This window comes from Osmia lignaria, chromosome 10, assembly GCF_051020975.1.
Source record: "Osmia lignaria lignaria isolate PbOS001 chromosome 10, iyOsmLign1, whole genome shotgun sequence".
Classification (NCBI taxonomy): domain Eukaryota; kingdom Metazoa; phylum Arthropoda; class Insecta; order Hymenoptera; family Megachilidae; genus Osmia; species Osmia lignaria.
In genome coordinates this window covers 13,225,901-13,248,315 of record NC_135041.1, presented here as the reverse complement: position 1 = coordinate 13,248,315, position 22,415 = coordinate 13,225,901, and the positions used below count along the sequence as shown (strand labels likewise).

At 39.4% G+C, this 22,415-nt stretch overlaps 2 protein-coding genes across 12 annotated transcripts in view; both read left to right on the top strand.

Annotated features, from left to right (window-relative positions):
- The window catches only part of LOC117611772 (dynein axonemal heavy chain 7), an 18,963-nt gene extending 13,391 nt beyond the window's left edge, over positions 1 to 5,572 (top strand). For all 5 annotated transcript variants that reach the window (XM_076690542.1, XM_076690543.1, XM_034340033.2 and 2 more), the window contains 14 exons: positions 34 to 206; positions 268 to 513; positions 579 to 866; positions 927 to 1,118; positions 1,198 to 1,424; positions 1,503 to 1,873; positions 1,934 to 2,114; positions 2,179 to 2,367; positions 2,447 to 3,044; positions 3,125 to 3,335; positions 3,862 to 4,096; positions 4,170 to 4,321; positions 4,407 to 4,691; positions 4,773 to 5,572. In XM_076690542.1, the coding sequence (XP_076546657.1) occupies positions 34 to 206; positions 268 to 513; positions 579 to 866; positions 927 to 1,118; positions 1,198 to 1,424; positions 1,503 to 1,873; positions 1,934 to 2,114; positions 2,179 to 2,367; positions 2,447 to 3,044; positions 3,125 to 3,335; positions 3,862 to 4,096; positions 4,170 to 4,321; positions 4,407 to 4,691; positions 4,773 to 4,979 (3,555 nt within the window). In that variant the 3' untranslated portion in view covers positions 4,980 to 5,572. The remainder of the gene's footprint in view (positions 1 to 33; positions 207 to 267; positions 514 to 578; positions 867 to 926; positions 1,119 to 1,197; positions 1,425 to 1,502; positions 1,874 to 1,933; positions 2,115 to 2,178; positions 2,368 to 2,446; positions 3,045 to 3,124; positions 3,336 to 3,861; positions 4,097 to 4,169; positions 4,322 to 4,406; positions 4,692 to 4,772) is intronic.
- Positions 5,496 to 22,415, top strand: Rbcn-3A (rabconnectin-3 alpha). 7 transcript variants are annotated; one of them, XM_034340035.2, is made up of 41 exons: positions 5,496 to 5,637; positions 6,058 to 6,255; positions 6,352 to 6,505; positions 6,634 to 6,714; positions 7,053 to 7,265; positions 7,339 to 7,474; positions 7,552 to 7,749; positions 7,848 to 8,029; positions 8,094 to 8,303; positions 8,390 to 8,555; positions 8,628 to 8,992; positions 9,070 to 9,362; positions 9,446 to 9,652; positions 9,731 to 10,021; positions 10,089 to 10,235; positions 10,304 to 10,562; positions 10,645 to 10,886; positions 10,984 to 11,200; positions 11,280 to 11,642; positions 11,705 to 13,969; positions 14,279 to 14,599; positions 14,686 to 14,790; positions 14,862 to 15,032; positions 15,114 to 15,344; positions 15,417 to 15,554; positions 15,632 to 15,864; positions 15,934 to 16,115; positions 16,205 to 16,571; positions 16,658 to 16,906; positions 16,991 to 17,243; positions 17,332 to 17,536; positions 17,614 to 17,881; positions 17,969 to 18,142; positions 18,221 to 18,319; positions 19,071 to 19,157; positions 20,483 to 20,543; positions 20,621 to 20,829; positions 20,913 to 21,057; positions 21,128 to 21,345; positions 21,407 to 21,490; positions 21,551 to 22,415. In XM_034340035.2, exons 1-41 carry the CDS (start codon positions 5,551 to 5,553, stop codon positions 21,665 to 21,667), a joined length of 10,191 nt encoding a protein of 3,396 aa, XP_034195926.2. In that variant the 5' UTR covers positions 5,496 to 5,550; the 3' UTR covers positions 21,668 to 22,415. The 7 variants fall into 7 exon arrangements, with proteins under 7 accessions (XP_034195926.2, XP_034195925.2, XP_034195931.2 ...); XM_034340034.2 differs by having other exon boundaries at positions 21,539 to 22,415; XM_034340040.2 differs by lacking the exon at positions 6,634 to 6,714.

The window sequence follows — 22,415 nt, the reverse complement described above, 5'->3', positions numbered from 1 at the left end:
GTAAATCAAGCCTGATTCATTTTTCTTGCCTAGGAAAAACTGAGAACACTGGAGGAACTGTTGGAACAAAGAAGAATAGCATTCCAAACGATGTCCGACAAAGTGACCGATTGCGAAACGAAACTGAAGCGTGCCGAAGATTTGATCGGAGGATTAGGCGGAGAGTACACGCGTTGGTCTCGCACCGCGGTAGTTTTAGGGGAAAGGTACAATTTGTCTTGTGGTTAAATATTCAATTTTATCAAAATTTCTACGTAAATTTCTCAGGTATCACCGATTGACCGGTGACGTGGTAATCGCCTCTGGTGTTGTGGCGTATCTAGGCCCCTTTACCATGCCTTTTCGACTTCAACAAATGTCCATGTGGATACAGCGTTGTACTGACTTGAAAGTGATCTGTAGTACGGACTTTCAGTTACGCGATATTCTCGGAGAGGCAGTTTTAATAAGATCTTGGAATATTTTCGGTTTACCGAACGACGCGTATTCTGTCGACAATGGTATCATTATCACGTAAGCATACTTCTAATATCTTCGTCTGTTTCTTTTTATAGACTGAATAATGAATGTCTGTGCAGAAATGCAAGAAGGTGGCCGTTGATAATAGATCCGCAAGGTCAGGCAAATAGATGGATAAAAAATATGGAAAGGAAGAATAATTTAAACATTATTCGATTAACTCAATCCGACTATAGTCGAGTTTTGGAAAATGCGCTACAATTTGGACAGCCGGTGCTTTTGGAGCACGTTGGAGAAGAAATAGACGCTGTCCTCGAGCCGGTTCTAATGAAAGAAACGTTCAAGCAGGGTGGCGCACTTTGTATAAAGTTTGGCGATACGATCGTTGAATACAGTGATCATTTCAGGTAGTCGATATACGTACGTGCTTACGTATAATAAATCTTATGATTCTTTTCAATTCACAGACTCTATATTACCACCAAACTAAGAAATCCGCATTATTTACCAGAAATAGCGGTCAAGGTAACGCTATTGAATTTTATGATAACGCCAACTGGTCTGGAAGACCAATTACTGGGTATTGTAGTTGCGAAGGAAAGGCCGGACTTGGAGTCGGAGAAAAACGCTTTGATCGTGCAAGGAGCCGCAAACAAACAGTGCGTAAACTGTAAAATATTTCTTTGCCTGAACATCGTATTGTAATTTTATCGTAACGCATTGTTTCGCTCGTTTAAGACTTCTCCAAGAAACGGAGGACAAAATTTTAGAGATTCTTTCGTTAGCGGAAGGCAATTTATTAGACGACGAAGAGGCTGTTGAAGTTTTAACATCCTCTAAGGATTTGAGTAACGACATCCAGGTGAAACAAGCGGCTGCTGAGCAAACGGAAAAATCAATCGACGATGCCAGGTTGCAGTACACTTCCATCGCAGTGTATTCGACCGTGCTTTTCTTTACTATCGGTAAACCACTCCTTCTAGTTTCTTCAATTATTCTCGAGAAATTAATAAATTATTCCTGTCGTCGATGTTCTGTTTCAGCCATGTTAATCAACATCGATCCTATGTATCAGTATTCGTTGGCATGGTTCATAAACTTATTCGAACTGGCTATCGATAACACGGAACCAGCGGATACGGTCGAAAAGCGATTAACCGATCTCACTAAATATTTCACCTACTCTCTTTACACGAACGTTTGTAGATCTCTGTTCGAAAAGGATAAGCTGTTGTTTTCTTTCTTATTGGCGATCAATTTGCTCAAGCAACAGGGAAAACTTTCTTTGCCTCAATGGATATTTTTGCTGACTGGCGGGATCGGTATTGATAATCCGTACGCCAATCCTACAACCTGGCTACCGTCCAAACAGTGGAACGAATTGTGTAATCTGGATAGTGTCGATGATTTTTCGGTTAGTTGATGAACTACCGAACGATAATTAGCACATGAAAATCTTTGATCGTTTGATTAGGGTATTCGAGAAACATTTACACAACACGTCAAAGAGTGGAGACATTTATTCGATTCGAAGGAACCGCAAAACGGGGCGATTCCTCCACCATTTCACAAATTGAATTTGTTTCAAAGAATGTTGATACTGAGATGCATTCGTCCTGATAAGATAATTCCAGGTGTACAAAACTTTGTCGAAGGTAACGCTGTTCTTCAATATTCTCTAACATTATAATATATGTACTTGTATGCCTACTTTTTTAGAGCAACTCGGTTTACAATTCGTCGAAGCACCACCCTTTGATTTACCTTCGTCTTACGCTGATTCGAATTGTTCCACTCCGTTAATATTCATCCTGACCCCTGGTACCGATCCAGGTCAGTTGTTGCTCGCGTTTGCGGATGAACAAGGTTACAGCGTGAGTCGTCTGTTTTATCTTTCCTTGGGTCAAGGTGAGCATCTGTTTTAAGGTTCTACCAAAATCCTTTGGTTAATAGTATAAAATATTGCTGTTTTATGCATATGTTATAGGTCAGGGACCAGTTGCTGAGGAAACGATTCAGAAAGCAGTGATGGTCGGTAACTGGGTAGTTTTACAAAATTGTCATTTGGCGATTAGCTGGATGGGCACTTTGGAAAATATCTGCGAAGGTCTGATACCCGATACGATTCATTCGGAATTTCGTCTCTGGTTAACGAGCTATCCGTCGGAACACTTTCCTTCCTCGGTACTGGAGAACAGTATAAAAATGACAAACGAACCACCTAAAGGGCTAAGGGCTAACATCCTCAGGTCGTACACGAGCGATCCGATAAGTGATCCGGACTTCTTTGAATCTTGCTCTCAGCCAGAATATTTCAAGAAGCTACTTTATTCGTTATGCTTCTTTCACGCGATCGTTCAGGAAAGACGAAAATTCGGTCCGATCGGTTGGAACATTAGCTACGAATTTAACGAGACCGATCTACGGATCAGTGTTTTACAATTACATTTGTTCCTCGACGAATTCGAAGACGTGAGATTCGATGCTATCAGGTATCTGACTGGAGAATGTAATTATGGTGGAAGGGTGACAGATGAGTGGGATCGAAGAACGTTGAACACTATCCTGTCTAAATTTTATTGCGCGTAATTAAATACATTTGCGTATATTATACGATCATCACTATTATTATATTTTTAACAATGATTCTGCTATGATTTTCCAGGGAGTTGCTCGACGAAAAAATCTATTACTTCGATGAAACTTCAACGTCTTATTATGCTCCAAATTTACGAGAATTTGAAGCCTTCATGGAATATACCAGAGACTTACCTTTAATTACCCAACCAAGTGTTTTTGGCATGAACGAGAACGCTGATATCATTAAAGACCAGCATGAAACGAACCTTCTGTTCTCGTCACTTATATTAACTCAGGTAAATTTCTGTTTTCTTTCACTTTCTATACGTTCTTTCATTGGAACGAAGCGAGCGAAGCTCCGCTATTAAATAACGCTTAGTAATTAGATAGATTCGCGAGTAATAGAGTAATTAAAGTTACTTTTACTGCAAATCAATCGCTTCGCTCCAGTATGTCAGCCACGAAGCGGATGGCGGTCTAATTAATCATTAAACGTATGTTTTATTTCATTATTGTAACGGCATTTGTTCAGGATCGTGTGGTATGTATGCGTCGTTGCATATTTTACAGCAAGTACAAATGAGTTATGTTATTTAAATCAAATGAAAAATGATTTATTTGTACTTGCTGTGTTTATTATTTTTTATTGGATCTTTGTTAATGTTGCATTGCATATCTTGTTACGCATTCAGGATAGGCGATGGCCGATTAAGGTTTGTAAATTGACGACATACAAAGTAACATTAAATGATAAGAATTATAATTATGAAAAGCAATAGTTATTCGGTAATCAGATCCTCTAACGTTCTCTGTTTCTCCTAGGAAAGCGTTGAATCTGGAACTGGACTAATATCAAACGACGAAATAGTATTTAAAATGGCAAGTGATATTTTACAAAAACTACCAGCCGATTATGATATCTTATTGGCTCTTAAAAAGTACCCTATGTCTTACGGACAAAGTATGAATACAGTGTTAGTACAAGAAATGGGCAGATTCAATAAGCTTACTGGCCACGTTAGAACAAGTCTGCAAAATATTAAGCGAGCTATCAAAGGTTCAAACGATTACATCGATTTTTCTATATATTATTATTGAAAGCTAATTTATACCTATTTATGATTCCGTAGGTTTTATTGTAATGTCTTTTGAACTTGAAGATATTTATGAAGCAATTTTGACTAACAAGATACCTGCTTTATGGTTGCGATATTCGTACCCATCATTGAAACCACTTGGTAGTTATATTCATGATTTGTTGGCTCGTTTGAATTTCCTTCAAGTAAGACATTATCTTCTTCAGCAGAAATTCTCAAAACCATAATTTGCATAAATATTATCAAAGTATATTGTATATTGATTTTTAGAAATGGTACGACGAGGGACCACCAGTCATTTATTGGATTTCGGGATTTTATTTCACTCAAGCATTTCTAACAGGAACTAGACAAAACTATTCGAGAAAATATCAAATACCTATAGACTTATTGATTTTCGACTTCTTCGTGTTACACGTACACGAAATTCCTCATTCTCCTCCCGAGAATGGAGTCTATATACATGGACTGTTTTTAGACGGCGCTCGATTCAATAATGAACATATGACATTGGACGAAAGTTTTTCGAAAGTACTTTATGAAAGCATGCCCCGTGTAAGCATATTTTCATTGTTCTTCCTCTTTAATCCACACTCCTTTTTCAATTTGCAATTTCCTCTCTTACTGTCGATCCAGATGTGGCTGGTTCCAGTGAAGAAAGAAGATATTAAAAAGAGACCTACGTATCTTTGTCCTGTGTACAAAACTAGCGAAAGAAAAGGCGTTTTATCAACCACTGGACATTCGACCAATTTCGTTATTGCTATGACTTTACCTACTGCAAAACCGCCAGAACATTGGATCATGAGAGGAGTAGCTTTACTTTGTCAGCTTTCTGAGTAAAAATCAATATAAAATGATTAAATTAATCTGTAACTATATTTAATGTTTTCATTGAAGATAAACACTATAAGAAATGTAATATGACTCTTAAATTTAACGAAGAGTTGAAGAATTCACAACGCTAATAGGATTCAACAAAGGAGGAATACAATTTATTTTGCTCTTTTATTCTTTCAATTTGAATTTTCATCTTTGCTTTATTATATTTTAATTCTTTTGATTTGTACATTATCTGAATGATCATTCGAATCTTAATTCAATGTATTTAGATATAATTAGATGATTCAACTGATAATGTACTTCATAGATGTAAAGATAAGAAATATTGCATGTGTGTGGGTAAGTAGTATTGCTTATCCAAGACAAAAAGTGGCAGTATAACGCGCCGAGAGAATCCATTTAAAGATGGCTTCCAATCGAATAAGGTGCTGCCGTGTGATGTCAGTTTGAGACGACGTTTCGACGTTGTAGCTCGTAAAAAGTTCTTTACTGCTGTAGGATCCAGCTAACATCAACGTATCTAATTGAAAAATCAATTTCATAAAGAATGGAATAATTTTCAATAACAATAATGAATTGTCATCAAATATTAAGCGGAGCTTGCAACGCAGGTGATCGTTGCTACGCTGTCGGCTCTGTTGAAGGAATTTCTTTCACTGTAAGGAATTTCACATCTTGTTTTCTAATTTTATGAAGAATTACTCACGTTTCACGATTCTATTTTAACATATCAAATTTCATACTATATCTACGAATCATCGAAAATACTTTTCTATTCATTAAAGAACAATGTATAAAATACTTCTAAACGTCATACACTAATTAAACAAACACGTTTGACGTACTTTTTAAAGTACGTTATCATATGCGTTGCTTCTTCTTGATTACTATAATATTTGTTGAATTTTTATGCATCTCCATGTAATGTTGAGCATTTAAATATATCTAACTGTTACGTATGATTATAAATTATGAACAAATTAAATAGAAATTAATAAATAGAGATCCAAATATCGACAATATATTTTTCAAAGTTTTGCTTTCCTGATATATTTTTAAATAAAATAATCTGTTACAGGCATATGCAGCGGGATGCAACATAGTAATCTTAGCCAGTAACTTTGAAAGAGTTCAAATAATTCCAGGAGCTGTACATAACTATATAAGAATTAGTTGTTTGGACTGCAGTACTGATACAGGAAAAATAGCAGCAGCCTATGAAAATCAAGTCTGCATTTTTGAGCCTACTCCCCTTATCCACAGCACGTGCTCTCATGTTTGTGTCTTTTCTTTCTATTACATCACTTTATTGCTATATATATATATATATATTGCACGGTATTGTAAGATAATTTGTTTTACTAATATATAGCAACTGGAGTATCGATGGGTTCAAACTGGTAGTCTGACCACAGATTCAAATATTACCTCTTTGTCATGGAACTTGGAAGGAACAAGATTGTTAACTGGTGGAGAACTTTTACAGCTATGGCATCAAAATATAGTTCCTTTTCAAAAAGAACACAGTAAGCTCCTTTTATTAATTTTGTTTAATTTTACATGTTTATGTAATTAACATTCCATTTAGTTCCATCTATTTAAATTTACATAATACCACTTGTCTCATTTATCAAAGTAATAAAATTGTGTACAGCGACAAAGGAAAACACGTTACGAACACAAGAAGGTGTTGTAACTGGACGCGAAGAAAATACTTCAATTATTCTTCCCGAATGTGAGTTTGTTTAATTAGGAAACATATGTACCGACGTAAAGTCGAACAATAATACATGTGGGCAAAGTATTGTGTGTTGTAGTGTGTTCATATTAATGTAAATATTAAACAACTTTAACTTTCAAAGGATCATTTCATACTAAACGTTATTGCTTTAAGCTTTGACGTCTTGCCGCTTTAACGCATCATCAGTAAGAAAAATAAATTATAAGTAACAATCTGTTTCCTGATTAACGTTCTTATTTATTTAAAATAAAGAGAATGGTCTGTTTCGTAAAGCCTGGATTTATAAAAATGAAAAATGTATATATATATAAAAAGATATAATTTCTTTCTAGCGAGTACTGTTACATTCTCGATCGGTGGAGATGCCGAAAGTCCGGCACCTAGTGATACAGCTACTGGAAATGAACCAGGAGCGTGGAACTGTGTTTGGAAATGTCGTACAGCTACACCAGTACATCTTATGAGTTTTAGTCCAGATGGTACATTATTTGCAACAACAGGATTTAACGATAGATTAGTCAAGATATGGTTTGAGAATAAACAATGTAAGATTTCTGTGTCTGATGAATATAAAACACTTAGCTTTTATTAATCATTAATTCAAATAAAATTACATAGTATTTACATCAAGAAATATCGATCATACAAATGCGTCGCAGTCCATGGGTAACGACAGTTATAGCTTTGTCTACATCGCTCATCCTCGAGCGGTAACACATTTATCTTGGCGCAAAACTAGTAAACATATGCCTAAGTACGTACAAAGGATATTTAAAAGTAATCGATAATGATAATTAACTAATTTTCATAAATTTATTATGCTTTGTTTAGGGGAGCTGTCTCCAATATGTTGGTTACATCCTGTAGGGATAATATCTGCAGAGTATGGGCAGAAACAATACCACCCGAAGTCGAAGGCTTAGCTAATATGAGTCAGTTTGAAGGTTCCGATAGACATGGTCATCATGGAAAACATCGGCATCATAATATGCACAAGCATCGATTTATGCAACGACTCAAGCACATGAAGTGCGTTCACTGATACTACATTTCTTGATATTTCAAGATTTTTGTTTCGTACATTCACTTTTTAATACTTAAACAAAATATATATATACTTTTTATAGAACATGTTTCCATATTCGTCGACATGCAAAACAGCAACATCAGGCAGGACATGCCACAGCTCCAACGTTACCAACATTACCTTCCACATATTCGGTGCACGATTTTCACAATAATTACCAAGGGACAGGCCAATATCCAGGAATGCATTTTCATTTGGCAGCTAGTATCAATGCTGAAACGGGTACGTCGGATTTTGTTCTTTCTTTCCTCTGTATCTCTTTTCAATGAAATGTTTCATATTTCAGATATACCATTGGTACCAAGTTTGATTACTGGAGATCCTGAAAGAGAGCCAAATTTTATTCTCCACTGGTTAAATAACAAGGAAATGTACTTTACGATGCAAGCGGAAAGTTTTTTGCAAGAGCTTGCTCGTATAGTAGTGGAGAAAGAAGAAGGGTTGCACCAACAGGATGCAGAACGTCCGGAGCACGATTCCGAGGAAGAAGGCTTGAGTGAGTTTCTCGATGTGACGTCGAAATTTAATCGAACGGTGATTATAGGTGATAAATGATATAATTTAATAATTATGTAATCATAGAAAAAGGAGTACGACTGCAACCTATCCAAAAACCAGGAGGAGGCACAATCCGGTCGACGAGCCAGGAGGAACATAGTAGTGACGAACATCATACAACTCACACAGTTTCATCGCATCATAGTTTACCACATAGCGTACATAGTAATCTTTCTCACCAAAGCTTAAGGTACGACATCGTCAATGTTTTCATTGTATTCCCTAGTTCAATTATTACTATCGTTCTTCTTCGTTTATATAGCAACACTACATCCATTAATTCCATTGCAACGGATGTAACATCTTCGATGAACCATGCCCCGGATTCTCTGGATACCAAAATAGAAACATTGTTACGGGATTGGCATCACAATCCGGATTTATTATTTTCAATTCATCCAATAGACGGAAGCTTTTTAATATGGCACATTGAATGGTTAGACGAGTATCATCCAGGCTCGTTCCGGCAAGCTCAGATATCATTTTCAACGCGAATACCTAACGCTTTTCCTCTTGGAGACGCTTCAACAATGAGCCATAGCGTGTCATTGTATTCTCACAATACCGGAGGTCCATTGTTGAATATAAGAGAAGTGGCAAAATCATCCACGAAATCATCTAATGAAGGTAAATCTATTTTAGTATTCCAGTATTTAGTAAAATCGAATCCTATAATGTTCTGACAAATTTTTTTATGGATCCAGCTACTGAGATTGCAACACCGTTACCGAGTTTGATCGAACAAGACGAAGAACAGTCTACGTTAACTTCGAAAGCAGGACAGGAATTGTTAAAAAATTTAGAGAACTCGTCCGATCCAAATCAGAATGCTAACAAAGATAAGAATGGACAGTTGGAAAATGGCAAAACAAATCAGGAAACGTACAATGATTTATTAACTCATCCGAGTCCTATAGTTTCCATGGTGACGAAGCATTCGAACGGAACTTTAAACTTATGGCAATTGACGTTTGCCGACAAAACTAAATTTTCCCAAGTAAACGATCAAATACATACACACATGCTACTGTCTATACACCCTTCCGTTTATCATATGGAATCGTTTATTTTCTACAATAGGTATTAAGTATTGGACATGCCTCGAGAGCTTCGGGACATCGTTTCCGAGTGAACGACATCACCTGTCATCCGGTGTTACCTTTACTGGTGACAACGTCGCATCATAACATACCAGAATCCGGATCTCAATGTAGGAACTCCGATTCGAGCGAAACTATTGATAGCAAATCAGATCCTAACAAAATGACGAAAGAGCTATCCCCTACCGTAAGTAAAAATATGTAAAATGAATTGAATTTGAACTGTTGATTAACCACCAATCGATCTTACTGTTGATAATTTAAGGGATTCTGCAGTGAATTGATACTTTGGCGCGTAGACACGGTCGGGCCTTTGTCGAAAAGCGGCGGTGTCTCTGAATTAGCTCGTATCAATTCTCCTGAGATCTCAGCGTTCAGTAACGTGGCATGGATTCCAACTTTGTTACCAAGTACCACCTTGGGTAATTTATCAAATTCTCCAAGCGCATGTTTCGTTGCTAGCGATGGCGAGTGTTTAAGGGTTTATCAGGCTGTTATCGACGCTAGAACTTTGCTAGCTGAAGTATCTAGCAGCGAAAGGCGAAGCAGAATGATGGTAAGCTCGATACGTTTAAGAATTTAAAGGGGTTATTAATTCAATTCGTTGCCTTTTGCGCGTCTAGGACTCCATGGCAAGTCTCTCAACAGATATATCATCGGACGATGGAATCAGACATTCGATTCACGATAAAATAAAGATAGTATCTCAACAGTCGACAGCAAGACCAGGTTGCGTGATACAGTTGGATGCTATTTCCGACGCTACACACGTAAGTACTTTATAAGGAAATCGTGATTAACAAGAATAACGAATGAAGTTGGATTTGTATAAATTTAGGACTGGCAGAATACCCAATTTTTGCACGTGTTCCAAGAACAATTGATCACCGGTGATCGAAATGAAGAGAAGCAAGCCGGTGTCGATACATCGATAAATGATTTAGGTTTGATGGAGTCTACTTTAGATGCTATGGTAGACTTGCAACAATCGGCGATTTTCGAAGAACCATTCTACATTGTTGTATTAGAGAGAACGCAACAGGGTACAACGGTACATATGTGGCGTTTAGTTATAGCCTCTCAGCCTGAAACTACCGGTAGATCAGTTGATAAATTAATATCAATATCATAGGGGTTGAACAGCTTACTTTTATTTTTTATTTTTTTTATTTTCAACAGGATTATCAGGTTCGATGATGTACGTTCCTGATTCTCATTTGGTACAAGACGAGGAAGAGGAAGGAACACCCTCGCGATACCATCAGGAAGGTAGAAGATCTCGAAGACCGAGTCAGTCTCGTCGCGAGAGCCAGGGCGAATCCGATACGTTTTTCCAAAGACGAGCAAATCAAAATAGTCACGTTCTCATTACGACCACGAAAGTATGCACTCAGGAATTACCATTGCCGGACGGAGTTGAGGTTCGTGTCGTATTCTTTTATTGCATTCCTTCATTTTTTTTTTTTTTTTTGTAAAGAAAGAAAAATGGGTAGATACGAGTATTTTGTCGACACGTAGGTAATACACGCGGCACCAGCTGCTGGACATTTGAGCAGCTCTTCCATATATCCTGCTTGTTTCGCACCGTATATTATAGTGACGGCGTGTAGCGACAGCACGATACGCTTTTGGAAGTGTAAAGTGACGAAGGATCCACCCGACGATAAATTACAGTACGAATGGTGCGAATGGGAAATGATACGAAAAGATCAAGAATCAACGATCGATATTACAGGTAAATTGAACGCTACGTGTTATAAAGAACGGAGGGAAAGGAGGAGAATAACAATTATTTGTTATGGGATATATTTTAGGACAACCATTAAACGTAAGCGCCGCGTATAGCGGACGTATTGCTTGCGCGTACAAGTATGGTAAATCATTTACACGTCCTACCAAGAGCGACCCAGACTCACGATACGTAAATTTATGCGTGGCCATATACGAATGCGAAAGTACCGGTGGGAGCGAATGGATTTTGGAGGATACTATACATTTAAAGAATATACATTTACCGCGAATACCCGTGGATCAGCATTTAGATCTAAGCTATCTGTACGATAGTAGATTTTTGCAAAAGAAACAAAGGCTAACTCAAGTATTACAAACGCTTAGTCACGAGGATGTAAGATTACCGCGGAACGGAGAAAACGGAGAAAGTACAAAGTCTAATGCAGGTAAGCAAATATATATTGTATCAATGGAATCGCGCTATAAAAACGCTTTTGTTTTTCCAAAGGTTTACTGGCGGTTCCATCATTTAGCACTCTTCAGTCATTACGGAAATCAATTATAGAGAATGGCAATACTTGTCCACTCACGCAGAAACATTTGGTTCAATTGGATTGGGTATCGAAAGAAGATGGTTCTCATATTTTGACAGTTGCCGTTGGATCGAAAATCATGCTATTCACGCCGGTGTGCTCTGATCTTGCCCAGGCAAATATGAAAGCGATGAAAGAATCGCAGAGTAACAATCGACCGATATTACGAAAAGCCTCGTCGTTGGCACAGCCACAGTTTGTCGACGAAATTCGTTGGATGAAATTACGAAAAATCGAGTTGACCACGGCGGACGGTTTGCCTCCTCTCCCCATGCAGATATCCTGGGTGAGGGACGGTATTTTGGTGGTTGGGATGGATTCGGAAATGCACGTTTACTCGCAGTGGAAACCGAATCCGAAAAAAGAGTGTTTCCATTCGAACTTGCAACACCAGGAATCAGACGAGTTTCAAGCTAGTCGAAACCTACGGGACGAGGATTTGCGAACGTTGGCGAACGAGACGTCGCAAAGGCGACTGGCCAACGTATCCTCGATGCCTCATCTGTCTCGAGTGAGCAGTATCAATTTAACGATGCTCGATGCGAAGAAGAAACGAGGAATGCAAAGCGAGAACATCAGTTTCGATTACATGCCGGATTACGGTCTCTTCGAGGCTTCGAGGATCGCTTGTCCCGTTCTTCCACAATATCATCCAAAGCAGTTGATGGAATTATTGAACTCCGGTAAAATTCGATGGGTAAAAGCGATATTGGCGCATCTGGTCAGATGCATAGGAAGTTCTTGCTCGTTGAGAGCCGACGACGAGAGTCTGATGAAACAACGAGGAGGTGCATGGTCCCGTTCGAGAACAATGTCTGTCAGTTACGTCGGTACAACGTCCCCTCTCGAATCTAGAGGCTCGACCACTCAAATACCCGAGGAATTGATGTTGGATTATGCAGAAATAACCTCGATATCACCGTTACCTCTTTGGACTTTGTTAATCGCGGACAAAGAAACGAATTTACCGCATCAGCATAAAACCGAGGATAAGCACGATTACAACGAATTGTTCGACAGCAATTTGGACGAAGGCGAGTCGTTGGACGATATGCTGGAGGAAGATTACGATTGTTCGCGACAGAAAGACAGACGTTCTTCCGTGCCAGAGCGACAAGGTATATCGCATTTCGGGCCGAGACAGGGTAGATTACTGTCTCGATTGCTAACGCATACTCACCTGCCTGGACTCTCGAGTCTCGATCAGATGCATTTACTCGCATTGGCCGACACCGTGTCCACCTGTAACGTAGACTTTGCCGAAAGATTTGCGATCGATGCCGCGAAGAACGCGATCGCGAAGGAAAATCTCACCGGCATACCTGACGGAGAGACAATCTCGACCGATTCTTTGGACGATTGCGGCCTTCGATTTTTATTAGCCATGAAGCACTACAATTATCTGATTCGATGCCTCCCACTGGCTCAGAGAGCACACTTCCAGAAACAGGGTGTTTCCTCGAACAACCTGGTATGGGCGTTTCATTCCGAGACCGAGGAAGAACTGTTGGGTTTGATACCCTCCTACGCGAAGGGCCAACCAAAGTGGAGCGTTTTGAAGGAGCTTGGTATCGGTTGGTGGATCCGAAGTAACACAGTGCTGAAGAGATGCGTTGAAAAGATTGCAAAGGCAGCTTACCAACAAAAGCAAGAACCTCTCGACGCTGCGCTTTATTATCTGGCTATGAAAAAGAAGAATCTCGTTTGGGGTCTATTCCGAAATAAGAGAGACGACAAGATGACCAGTTTCTTCGCGAACAATTTCACGGAGGTTCGTTGGCGGAAAGCAGCTTTAACGAATGCGTTCGCTCTCCTCGGGAAACAGAGATTCGAACATGCCGCGGCATTCTTCTTACTGGCCGGAGCCCTTCGGGACGCTATCGAGGTGTGTTTGGACAAATTAAACGACATACAGCTGGCGATGGTAATCGCTAGACTCTACGAAGACGATACCACATCGCCGAACATGAGACGTTTACTCTATGAAGAGATATTAGGATACGACAAGGATGGCCAGTGTCAAGATATGAACAAAGCTCATCCGGATCCGTTCTTGCGCAGCATGGCTCTTTGGATTCTTAAAGATTACGCTGGATCACTGAACACATTGCTGTTAACGAACGTTGGAACTTTGCATCCGCAATACAACGACGAATCTGATAAACCTGAAGGGACGACAGGTGAACTAGATACCTACAGTGGCTCGGATGCTCTTTAAATCAGAATGTCTTGAGGTTTTTTAATTATAGGTTCACATAAAAAAGTTGAAAAATTACCCTTCACTATTTTCTTTCACGATTTCAACAAATTGTAATTTTTTAAAACGACAAAATCACATATCTTAGTAAATTAATTTGTATAACTTCTCAAAAAATTTCAAGTCATTTGATCCAATTTTAAATGAGGTATTCTGTTTTAAAGAGTGTCCGAATACTTTTCTCTATCTTTGCTACTTCATCTTCTTACCATTTCTTTTCCTCTCATTTCAGTTTCAGCTAATCCGAACGTGTTCAATTTTTACGTGTACCTTCGTACGCATCCGTTGCTAATCAGGCAGTACATCGCGTCCACCGCTCAAGATAAGAAAAAGGGTCATTCGGTGGTTATATCTGGCTTCAGTTACGGTACAGATACCAAGACTCAGCCCGACAAACAATTAATGTTGGAAGATAGTATTACGCCGTTAGAAAGACAATTGTACTTCACGACAGCGCACGCACATTTCAAAGCCGGATGTCCGGCACTTGCTCTCGAAGTTCTCTCAAAGCTACCCAGCAAAGTGATGGACACGAATTGCGAAGATTCACCCAGTACGTAACCATACGAAACTATATTTCTCCTTCTGTTACGGCCTTTTGCTTTGATGTAACTGAAATTTATATGAATATGCCGACAGGTTTGCTAAACAGTCCAAGTAAAGCGAGGACGCAAGACTTCCAAATAGACACTGGTATCATTACTTGGAACGAGGACCATTCGAAGCAAACCAGTAACGACACAGGTACATTTTCCTATTTCAATTCCTATTAGCTTTCGATGCTATTCAGGTTTAAATAAATAAATTCGTATCAGGTGCCGCGGTCCTTGACTGGTCTGAACCTGTGACGAAACAGACCGAGGATGAATTGGTGTTGAACTGGGAGGACGACGAGGTCGAACAGGGCGACAGTGATAGCCCGCCTTTAAGTATGAAACTGGATAAAAAGGAAACCGATGACAATCTCGCAGATGCAGAAAAAGACGGTAGAAATTGTTTTCGATGCGCTTACTAATCTTAAGAATCTTATTAGGAAATAAACATGATCGTATTAATCGAACTTATAGAGAAAGCGAAAGCAGCGGGTCAACTAGATATTATGGCGCAACAATTAAAATTTGTGGCTTGTTTAAAAATTTTAATGGAAGAATTGTCAACATTGGCAACGGGTTTCGAAGTGGACGGAGGACAACTTCGATATCAGTTGTATGTGTGGTTGGAAAGAGAGGTTGAAGCTCTTAGGCAGCTTTGCAGTTACAGTGTCAATGCGGATGGAGACGCAAACAACGCACCGGAATGTAAGAGTAGTGAAAACTTTGTCACGACACCGATTTCGAGATGGACGAAATTAATAATTATTTCTTCTTCAGACGAGGGTGGCATGGTGGACGATGTGCAATCGTACAGGCCTGGCGAACAGCCAACGTTACACGAGATACTAGTGGCTGACAAGTTGGACTTCGAAGCTAAAGTGCAGCGAGCTGTCAAAAGAAAGAAGTGGCTGAAAGGTGAAATTATATCTCTTCCTCTCTCATTATCTTGTATACTACAGTGTTACTAAAACATTGTAAATGCTTGCTTTCAGCAAATGAAACGTTACTGAGAACGTTATTATCCTACTGCTCGTTACACGGAGCGTCCGGTGGCGGTTTAGCATCGGTAAGAATGGAACTGGTTCTTCTGTTGCAAGAATTGCAGCAGGAGAAAACGCAACAACAATTACTTAGTCCTCTTCCGTTCCCAACTACGCTTCCTTTGCTAAGCGCCAGCGTTGCGTGTAATAAAACCGTTGTAGCGGATCCAGTTAGGCATTTGCAGGTACGACACATTGCAGTATTTTCCGATACATGGGTGTTCACGATATTAATAACGAAATCTTCTTTCTAGTCTCTCGCTCACGACATGCTGCAGACATTGGTGGAATTGCGTAATCCACCAATGCCGACGAGAAACACGCATTATTGTGAAGTATTTATAATGAGGGATTTAGCGGTAGCTCTAAGTGCTTGCATCTATCAGTCGCTTTGCGATTCCGATACTTTCGTTATGAAGCATCATCAACCAGACAGGTAAACGATTCTGAATCGTCGTCTAATTTGGAAAGATGGTTTGTTTAAACCTTACGGTTCATTAAACGTTGCCGACTCTCTGTACATAGTTTCCCAGCTGTTGCCGAGATAGAAACATTTTCCGGTGGACACTTGGTAGCCTCGAATCGTCATCATCGAAGATTCTCGACGGACGATGGCGTGTGCATTACCACGACACCTTCGAAATGGCCAGGCGTGACCAATTTGCGTGCACTGTTAGCCCGGGAGAAGGACGAGGACACGCCGAAATTGAACGTTCTTCTATGCGAAGCATTCGTGGCTACTTACATGAGCTTGTTCGTGTACGCCATGTGGAGTTGCGACAGTCACATTCTATATAGGCTGGTGGGTCAGCATTTCGATAACAGTACATGGTCCTGTCTTTTTGGAGGTGGAGTGAAAAAATTGTTACGTGTTGCGAGCACGAGCAGTCAGGTATGCCAACGATAGTTTCTCAAAAAATTCTTTACTTGCCCTTTCGTTTTTATACCATTCGTTTGCTGTCGAATCGAATCGTCTAGGCCAGTGGATCAGGAACGACGGAGAAAGTAACGAGCGGTAGTATCGACGCCGGTTCGAGCGAAATACAAACCGCTGCCGGTGCCATGTGGAACACCATGGCTTCGTTGACGAAGCAACGGGTTAAATTGAACATGAAACTGTTGGGTCCGTTCACCGGTCAACAACCAAATATGAAAGAAGACAAACCAACGTATAGAGAACAATTCGTTTCACCTCAGATGAGCATGATATCGTATTTCTTGATGAAGGTAAATTATTTAATTTTGAACAAACGGCCACAAATTTTCTCCGTTTTCTACAATACTCTTACTCGTTTTTCTGTCAACGCGTAGCCACAGATAGATAGCGAGTACGCGGACGAGATCGATTACGATTCGTCCGACTCTGCTGTTTCGGATTTAGACTCATCCGAGGAGGAGGAAGACGTATTCGATACCAATTCAAAACCAAAGACTAGAATAAAGGATAACACGGAGCATTCGAATCCGAATTCGTACAGTTGGTGCGTGATGAGGCTAGCTATAGCGAGAATATTGCAACAGCAACTTCAAGATTTCTTAAACGTAGCCGGGATCGAGATGCAAGGTTAATACCTTACTGTAATAATTTACAGTAGCGATACCTTACGGACAGATTGGACTGTAGAGAAGACCTTTTTAATGTTTATGTACAGAGTTACCTGTAAATAGTCCTCTAATTCATGGAACGCTGGCTGTGGTGGCGCAGTGGCAAGAAACGTTACGCGAGGAATTAGACAGCAAGGGACCACCGCTGGTTAATTACATTCCTGGTTGTGCACCGGATCCAACGCCTACACCGGGCAAACCAGCGATTCACAAATATCGTTCGTTACTTGAAAAGGGGAATACACCGTTCAAGTAAGAGGAATCAATCTGATTCTCAGCATCCTGTTCACCGAAATTCTAATTTAACGGCTGCCTGTTGTTATGTTTAGTACGCGTTTAGCATCAGCGGCCCCTGCTAATCGACTATGGTGCTATTTAGTTAGACAAGAATCGGTGCAAGACATCTTTATTCGCGCTGTATTCGGCAAGCGTAGATGTTTGTCGTCGATTTTAGAAAATAATCAAAATACGATCGACAATTTGAATCGAGGAACAGCCGAAGATAAGGGTAGCGACAGTGGAACCACCAGTTTGCCCGAACCTGTTCGAATTATTCACAAGGAACAAGATAGCATCAGTGCCTTTTGCCTAAATCAGGTTTGACAAATTTATCGGTATTTCATTTCCTGTCGTTTCATTTTATTTAGAAGGACAACAACGTTGATTTTTAATTAACAATAACAGGTCAGTCAAGGTTTAATGGCTTTGGCGACCCCCCGAGAAGTACAAGAAATGAATATATCCTTGTTACTCGAGCTTCCATCCTGGTTAGAAGACGAATGCGAGTTCGACATCATCAATTTGAACAAACAACCAGAGCCTGAACCGGTACAACCAACTAGCTTTTTGGTTATCCAGGTAATCCTAAACAAATCCCTTGTCTGTGTAATATGTACTCTTGTTCGTGATATTTTAATCCTGTTTCTTGATATGTAGACAGCGGCAGATCGACCATTACTAGCTCAGAGCCCACAACCGAACAGTCCGCAACCTCAATCGGGTATCGCAAGTCAAAGTGGAAGAGGAGCTAGCGTGGTAAGCTCTTTCTAAAGATCAATTAACGAACGTAACTCGCTCTTATATTAATCATCGAGCACTGTACAGTCGTGTATTTGTCTTTATGAAGATTTATAAGTTCACATCGTGCCGTACCGTACCGTACCGTGCCGTATCGTGTCGTGTCGTGTCCCCGCTCAGACCTATCCAGATGTTTCTGATACATATCACCCAAATACGTTATTTTCCTTCGTATGTACATATCCGCGTGTTTGTTGCATTAAAAGAAAAAAAGGTGAAGAAACAAAGCGAAAAGAAAAATAGGAAGAAAATCAAGAAGAAGGAGAAGAGGAAGTAAAAATTGAAATCATTGCTTTTCGCGAGAATATGTATACCGTATAACGATGGCTTAAGCGAATGATTTTCAGTGAATGGGAAATGTTTATGCGAATTTGCACCGCATTGGTGAACGTTTTAAAAAACGCGGTCGGAACGCGATTATCTGAGGCTTGTTTCTCGCGAACGATCCTATCACTAACAAACTTCCAGATCACTTTAGAAAGACATATGGTTATTGATCGTTGAAGGAGTGAAAAATTCGCGGGAGGAAAGCCTCGATAATCGTAAATGAATACGTATCGAGTTACGAGTAGCCGACGCACTGGGTCGCGTAAACGTAGCACATCTGGTGACGGAAACAATGTTCCTTGTTCAATGCTTGCCTAACTTGGTCTAACTTGGTTTGCGTCTGACCGACGTCACTGACCTGGTGGCTCGTTCGCTCGCTCAGATGAAGGGGATGCCCGCTTTTCCTGGCTCCCACGACCTACGTTTCTGTCAGTTTGTTGCCGATAGGAGCAAACACTTGTTGCAACCGGTGAGATTAACTTCTAACAGACCCCTAGCCTGTATTATAATCATAATCTCCTGACATCCTGGCGTCGATCTTATACTTGGTTTCTTCTTTTTTTCATTTTTCTTCTTTTCCCTTTACCGTTTCTTTTTCATCTTTTTTCATTTTATATTTCATTTTCTTCGCGTATCGTTAACGAGCCGCCCCATTTTCTACCGATACTAAGAGTAAAAAATTCAATTTAGTTGTTATGTCGCATCGAATAATCGTATCTCCCGTTATGTATTATATAATAATCGACGCGACATAATGCTCCTTGGCAAGGCATGTCACTGTGAACAGAAACCTCTTTCTTTCCTTAACTTCTTTTCGGTTTTACTATCGTCGATACCGTTTAGCATAGCGATTGTGAAATATTTCCGTTTGCTATTATAATTATTATCACCATTATCATTATTGTATCGTCGTCGTCATCATCACTGTCAACAACATTATTATTGTTATTGCTATTGCTGTTGTTACTGTTGCCGCCATCATCATCATCATTATCATCATCATCGTTGTCTTAATGTTCATTATCCATCGCTGATCATCGTCGTCGTCGTTACTGTTGCGTTATTATATTTATTTGACGTTAATCAAAAGGGTTTAGTAAAATTTACTTCACGCTCTTTCACTTTGCTTCAGATAAAATTGTATCATTTTTATTACGTAGATGTTGTAAACGAAATGCAGCTGAGAGAAAAAGCGATCACTGGTATTGTATATTGTTGCGAATTCTCGAAGACACCCGATGATACTGCATGCCTGATTAATGTTTTCATTTCTTCGTGTATTTCTCTGGCTTTTCAGTATTGCCTTTTAAACGTTGTTTGTAGTACATATTTGGTGTTGTTTAACGCTATTTACCGTTATTTCCTCGTCAGATCGTGTCGCGTAAAGAAAAGAATATACCCTGCCGTGGCAAATACGTGCGTCGTTGATACAATTCGAATAAGAATCGTTTAGTGGCTAGGCTTTGGCTTCTCGAATAGCGACAGGGTAATACGACAAACACGGAAATTAAATAGCATGCGGTTTTTTCAAACGTACAGCTCGGCTAATTATTTTTCCTATTCTAGACAATAGCTGTTCAGTGTAAACCTTATTCTTTTTTTATTCATTTCTTATTATGTTCTTCCATCGTATCCCAATAGACGTGCGCTAGTATTTATAGAATTACTCCTTCTATTTTATATAAAACTATAAAACATGTACGTATTTCTTAGTTACAAAGTTTACAACTATACCCAACACTTTAAAGATTATTGTCGATTTAATCCGTCTTTAATATTTTATTGTTCCGACAGATCCTGAAGCATAAAATCGACGGCATAAGAAGAATCTCGTCGCATCCGCTTCTACCGTTATGTAAGCAAATATGTAGTATTTATATAGATAGTTTGAAAATTATTTTTACCATTACTAACGTATGTTAATGTCAACAGATCTGACCGGTTCTCAGGATGGTTCGGTATCGCTTTGGGAATGGGGACATCAGACGGCTGTAGCAACACCTAGACCACCAGGCACGTTCGCCAAGGTAACCCGCGTACGTTTCTCACAGCACGGAAACAAATTCGGCGTGGCCGATTCCGATGGGCATCTCAGTCTATTTCAAGTAGCTTGCAGAGAAGGGTCAGCTCGACCATTCTTCGTAAGAACTTTTTTATTATACTCTATTCTATGTACATAGAGATAGCTACTTGACACGATAATACTCGATCATTTTTATTTCAGAATTATCAGTGTCATAGCAAGGTGACGGCTGATTTTGTCTTCCTCGGTGCGTGCAGCTTAATAGCGACAGCCGGACATGGTTCCGAAGGACGTAACGTTGCTCTTTGGGATACTTTGCTTCCTCAAAATAAATCATTAATTCAAGGTGTGCATCATCCTCCTTTGTGCTTTAAATATATATATATATGTCTTCTATCATATTTATACTCTCTTAGGTTTCACATGCCACGACCAAGGTGCCAGTTCATTAATACTCGCGCCTCAACACCAGCTTCTAATCAGCGGAGGAAAGAAAGGGGACATTAATATCTTCGATGTTAGACAACGGCAACAACGGCATCGTTTCCAGGCTCACGAATCGGCTATCAAATGTTTGGCCCTCGATCCGCACGAGGAATTCTTTGTCAGCGGTGCAGGAGATGGCGACATCAAGGTTGTACCCGTGAACATAATGAATGTGAACATAAATTACATTTTCAATTTCTTCGTTTCAGATCTGGGGTTTGACCGTCCATTCTCTGCTGTATTCATTTCCCGCTGAACATCCACGGTCTAGTTTCTTCAAAAATATTGGACAAGTAAGTTAACTTTTCATAATGCATGTTTCTATAAATAACAATGTCAAGAATGTTTTTCAGGGTGTGACGCAGTTGCACGTCGATTCAGCTGGACGTTTATTTTCTTGCGGTGCAGATGGATCTATGAAAGTTCGTCAACTACCGGAGCGCGATTGCGTTGTACACACTTTGTACTAGAATAGTCCAAATATGTCTAACCTGCTAGCGAAATATTTCAAAACAATGCATTCGTTCAACCAGGATACGATAAACTGTTAAACAACGCGCTTCTATGCATACGGATTCGTACTCTTCTCGTTACCTCTTTCCTCCACGAGATTTCTATACCAATTCTCTTCTTCCTTGTTCGATTATAGTTACGTATAAACAAATCTTTAGTTAGGTAACGATTCTAAGGTAATCCCGTTCTTTTCACTTCTTTTTCCTCCTTATCGGTAGCGATTGCAGCCGAGAAAAAGAGACGGGAGCGAGGATTTGTTAAATTATCACGGATATCGAAAAAAAATCTTTCAAACCCTTTATTTCTCCTAAAATTCTATCCCCCTTTTCCTCGTATCGTCGGCTCTAACTTTAATGAAATATTATTTTTAGTTGCGTTACATCACATTTCTTCGTTGATTGAATTTTGATCAAATGGCGTTTACCCGTTTCCAAATATTTAAGTATTTTTCGTTTCCTAACTGCTTCAACACCATACTAATTATTGTTGTTGATGTTGTTGTTGTTATTGTTTTTGTTTCAATAACTTTAATTTGTTGTTAAATGTACATTTCTATATTATGAACACGTGTCGGGTTCATTGAATTGTTAATAGTAATTATTTAATACATATGTAATAGTACGTTATCCTGCTTGTATGATCGCAATTTAATATTATGCAATTAACTTCTTATTAGAAGAGCGCAACCACAGTCGTATTTATTTA

Excerpts from the sequence above, each read along its gene's own strand:
- Rbcn-3A (XM_034340034.2), top strand. The coding sequence starts at position 5,551 with ATGAATTGTCATCAAATATTAAGCGGAGCTTGCAACGCAGGTGATCGT. Across the intron at positions 5,638-6,057 it reads TTGAAGGAATTTCTTTCACT|GCATATGCAGCGGGATGCAA; the intron begins GTAAGGAATTTC and ends AATCTGTTACAG. Across the intron at positions 15,033-15,113 it reads CGCAGATGCAGAAAAAGACG|AGAAAGCGAAAGCAGCGGGT; the intron begins GTAGAAATTGTT and ends TCGAACTTATAG.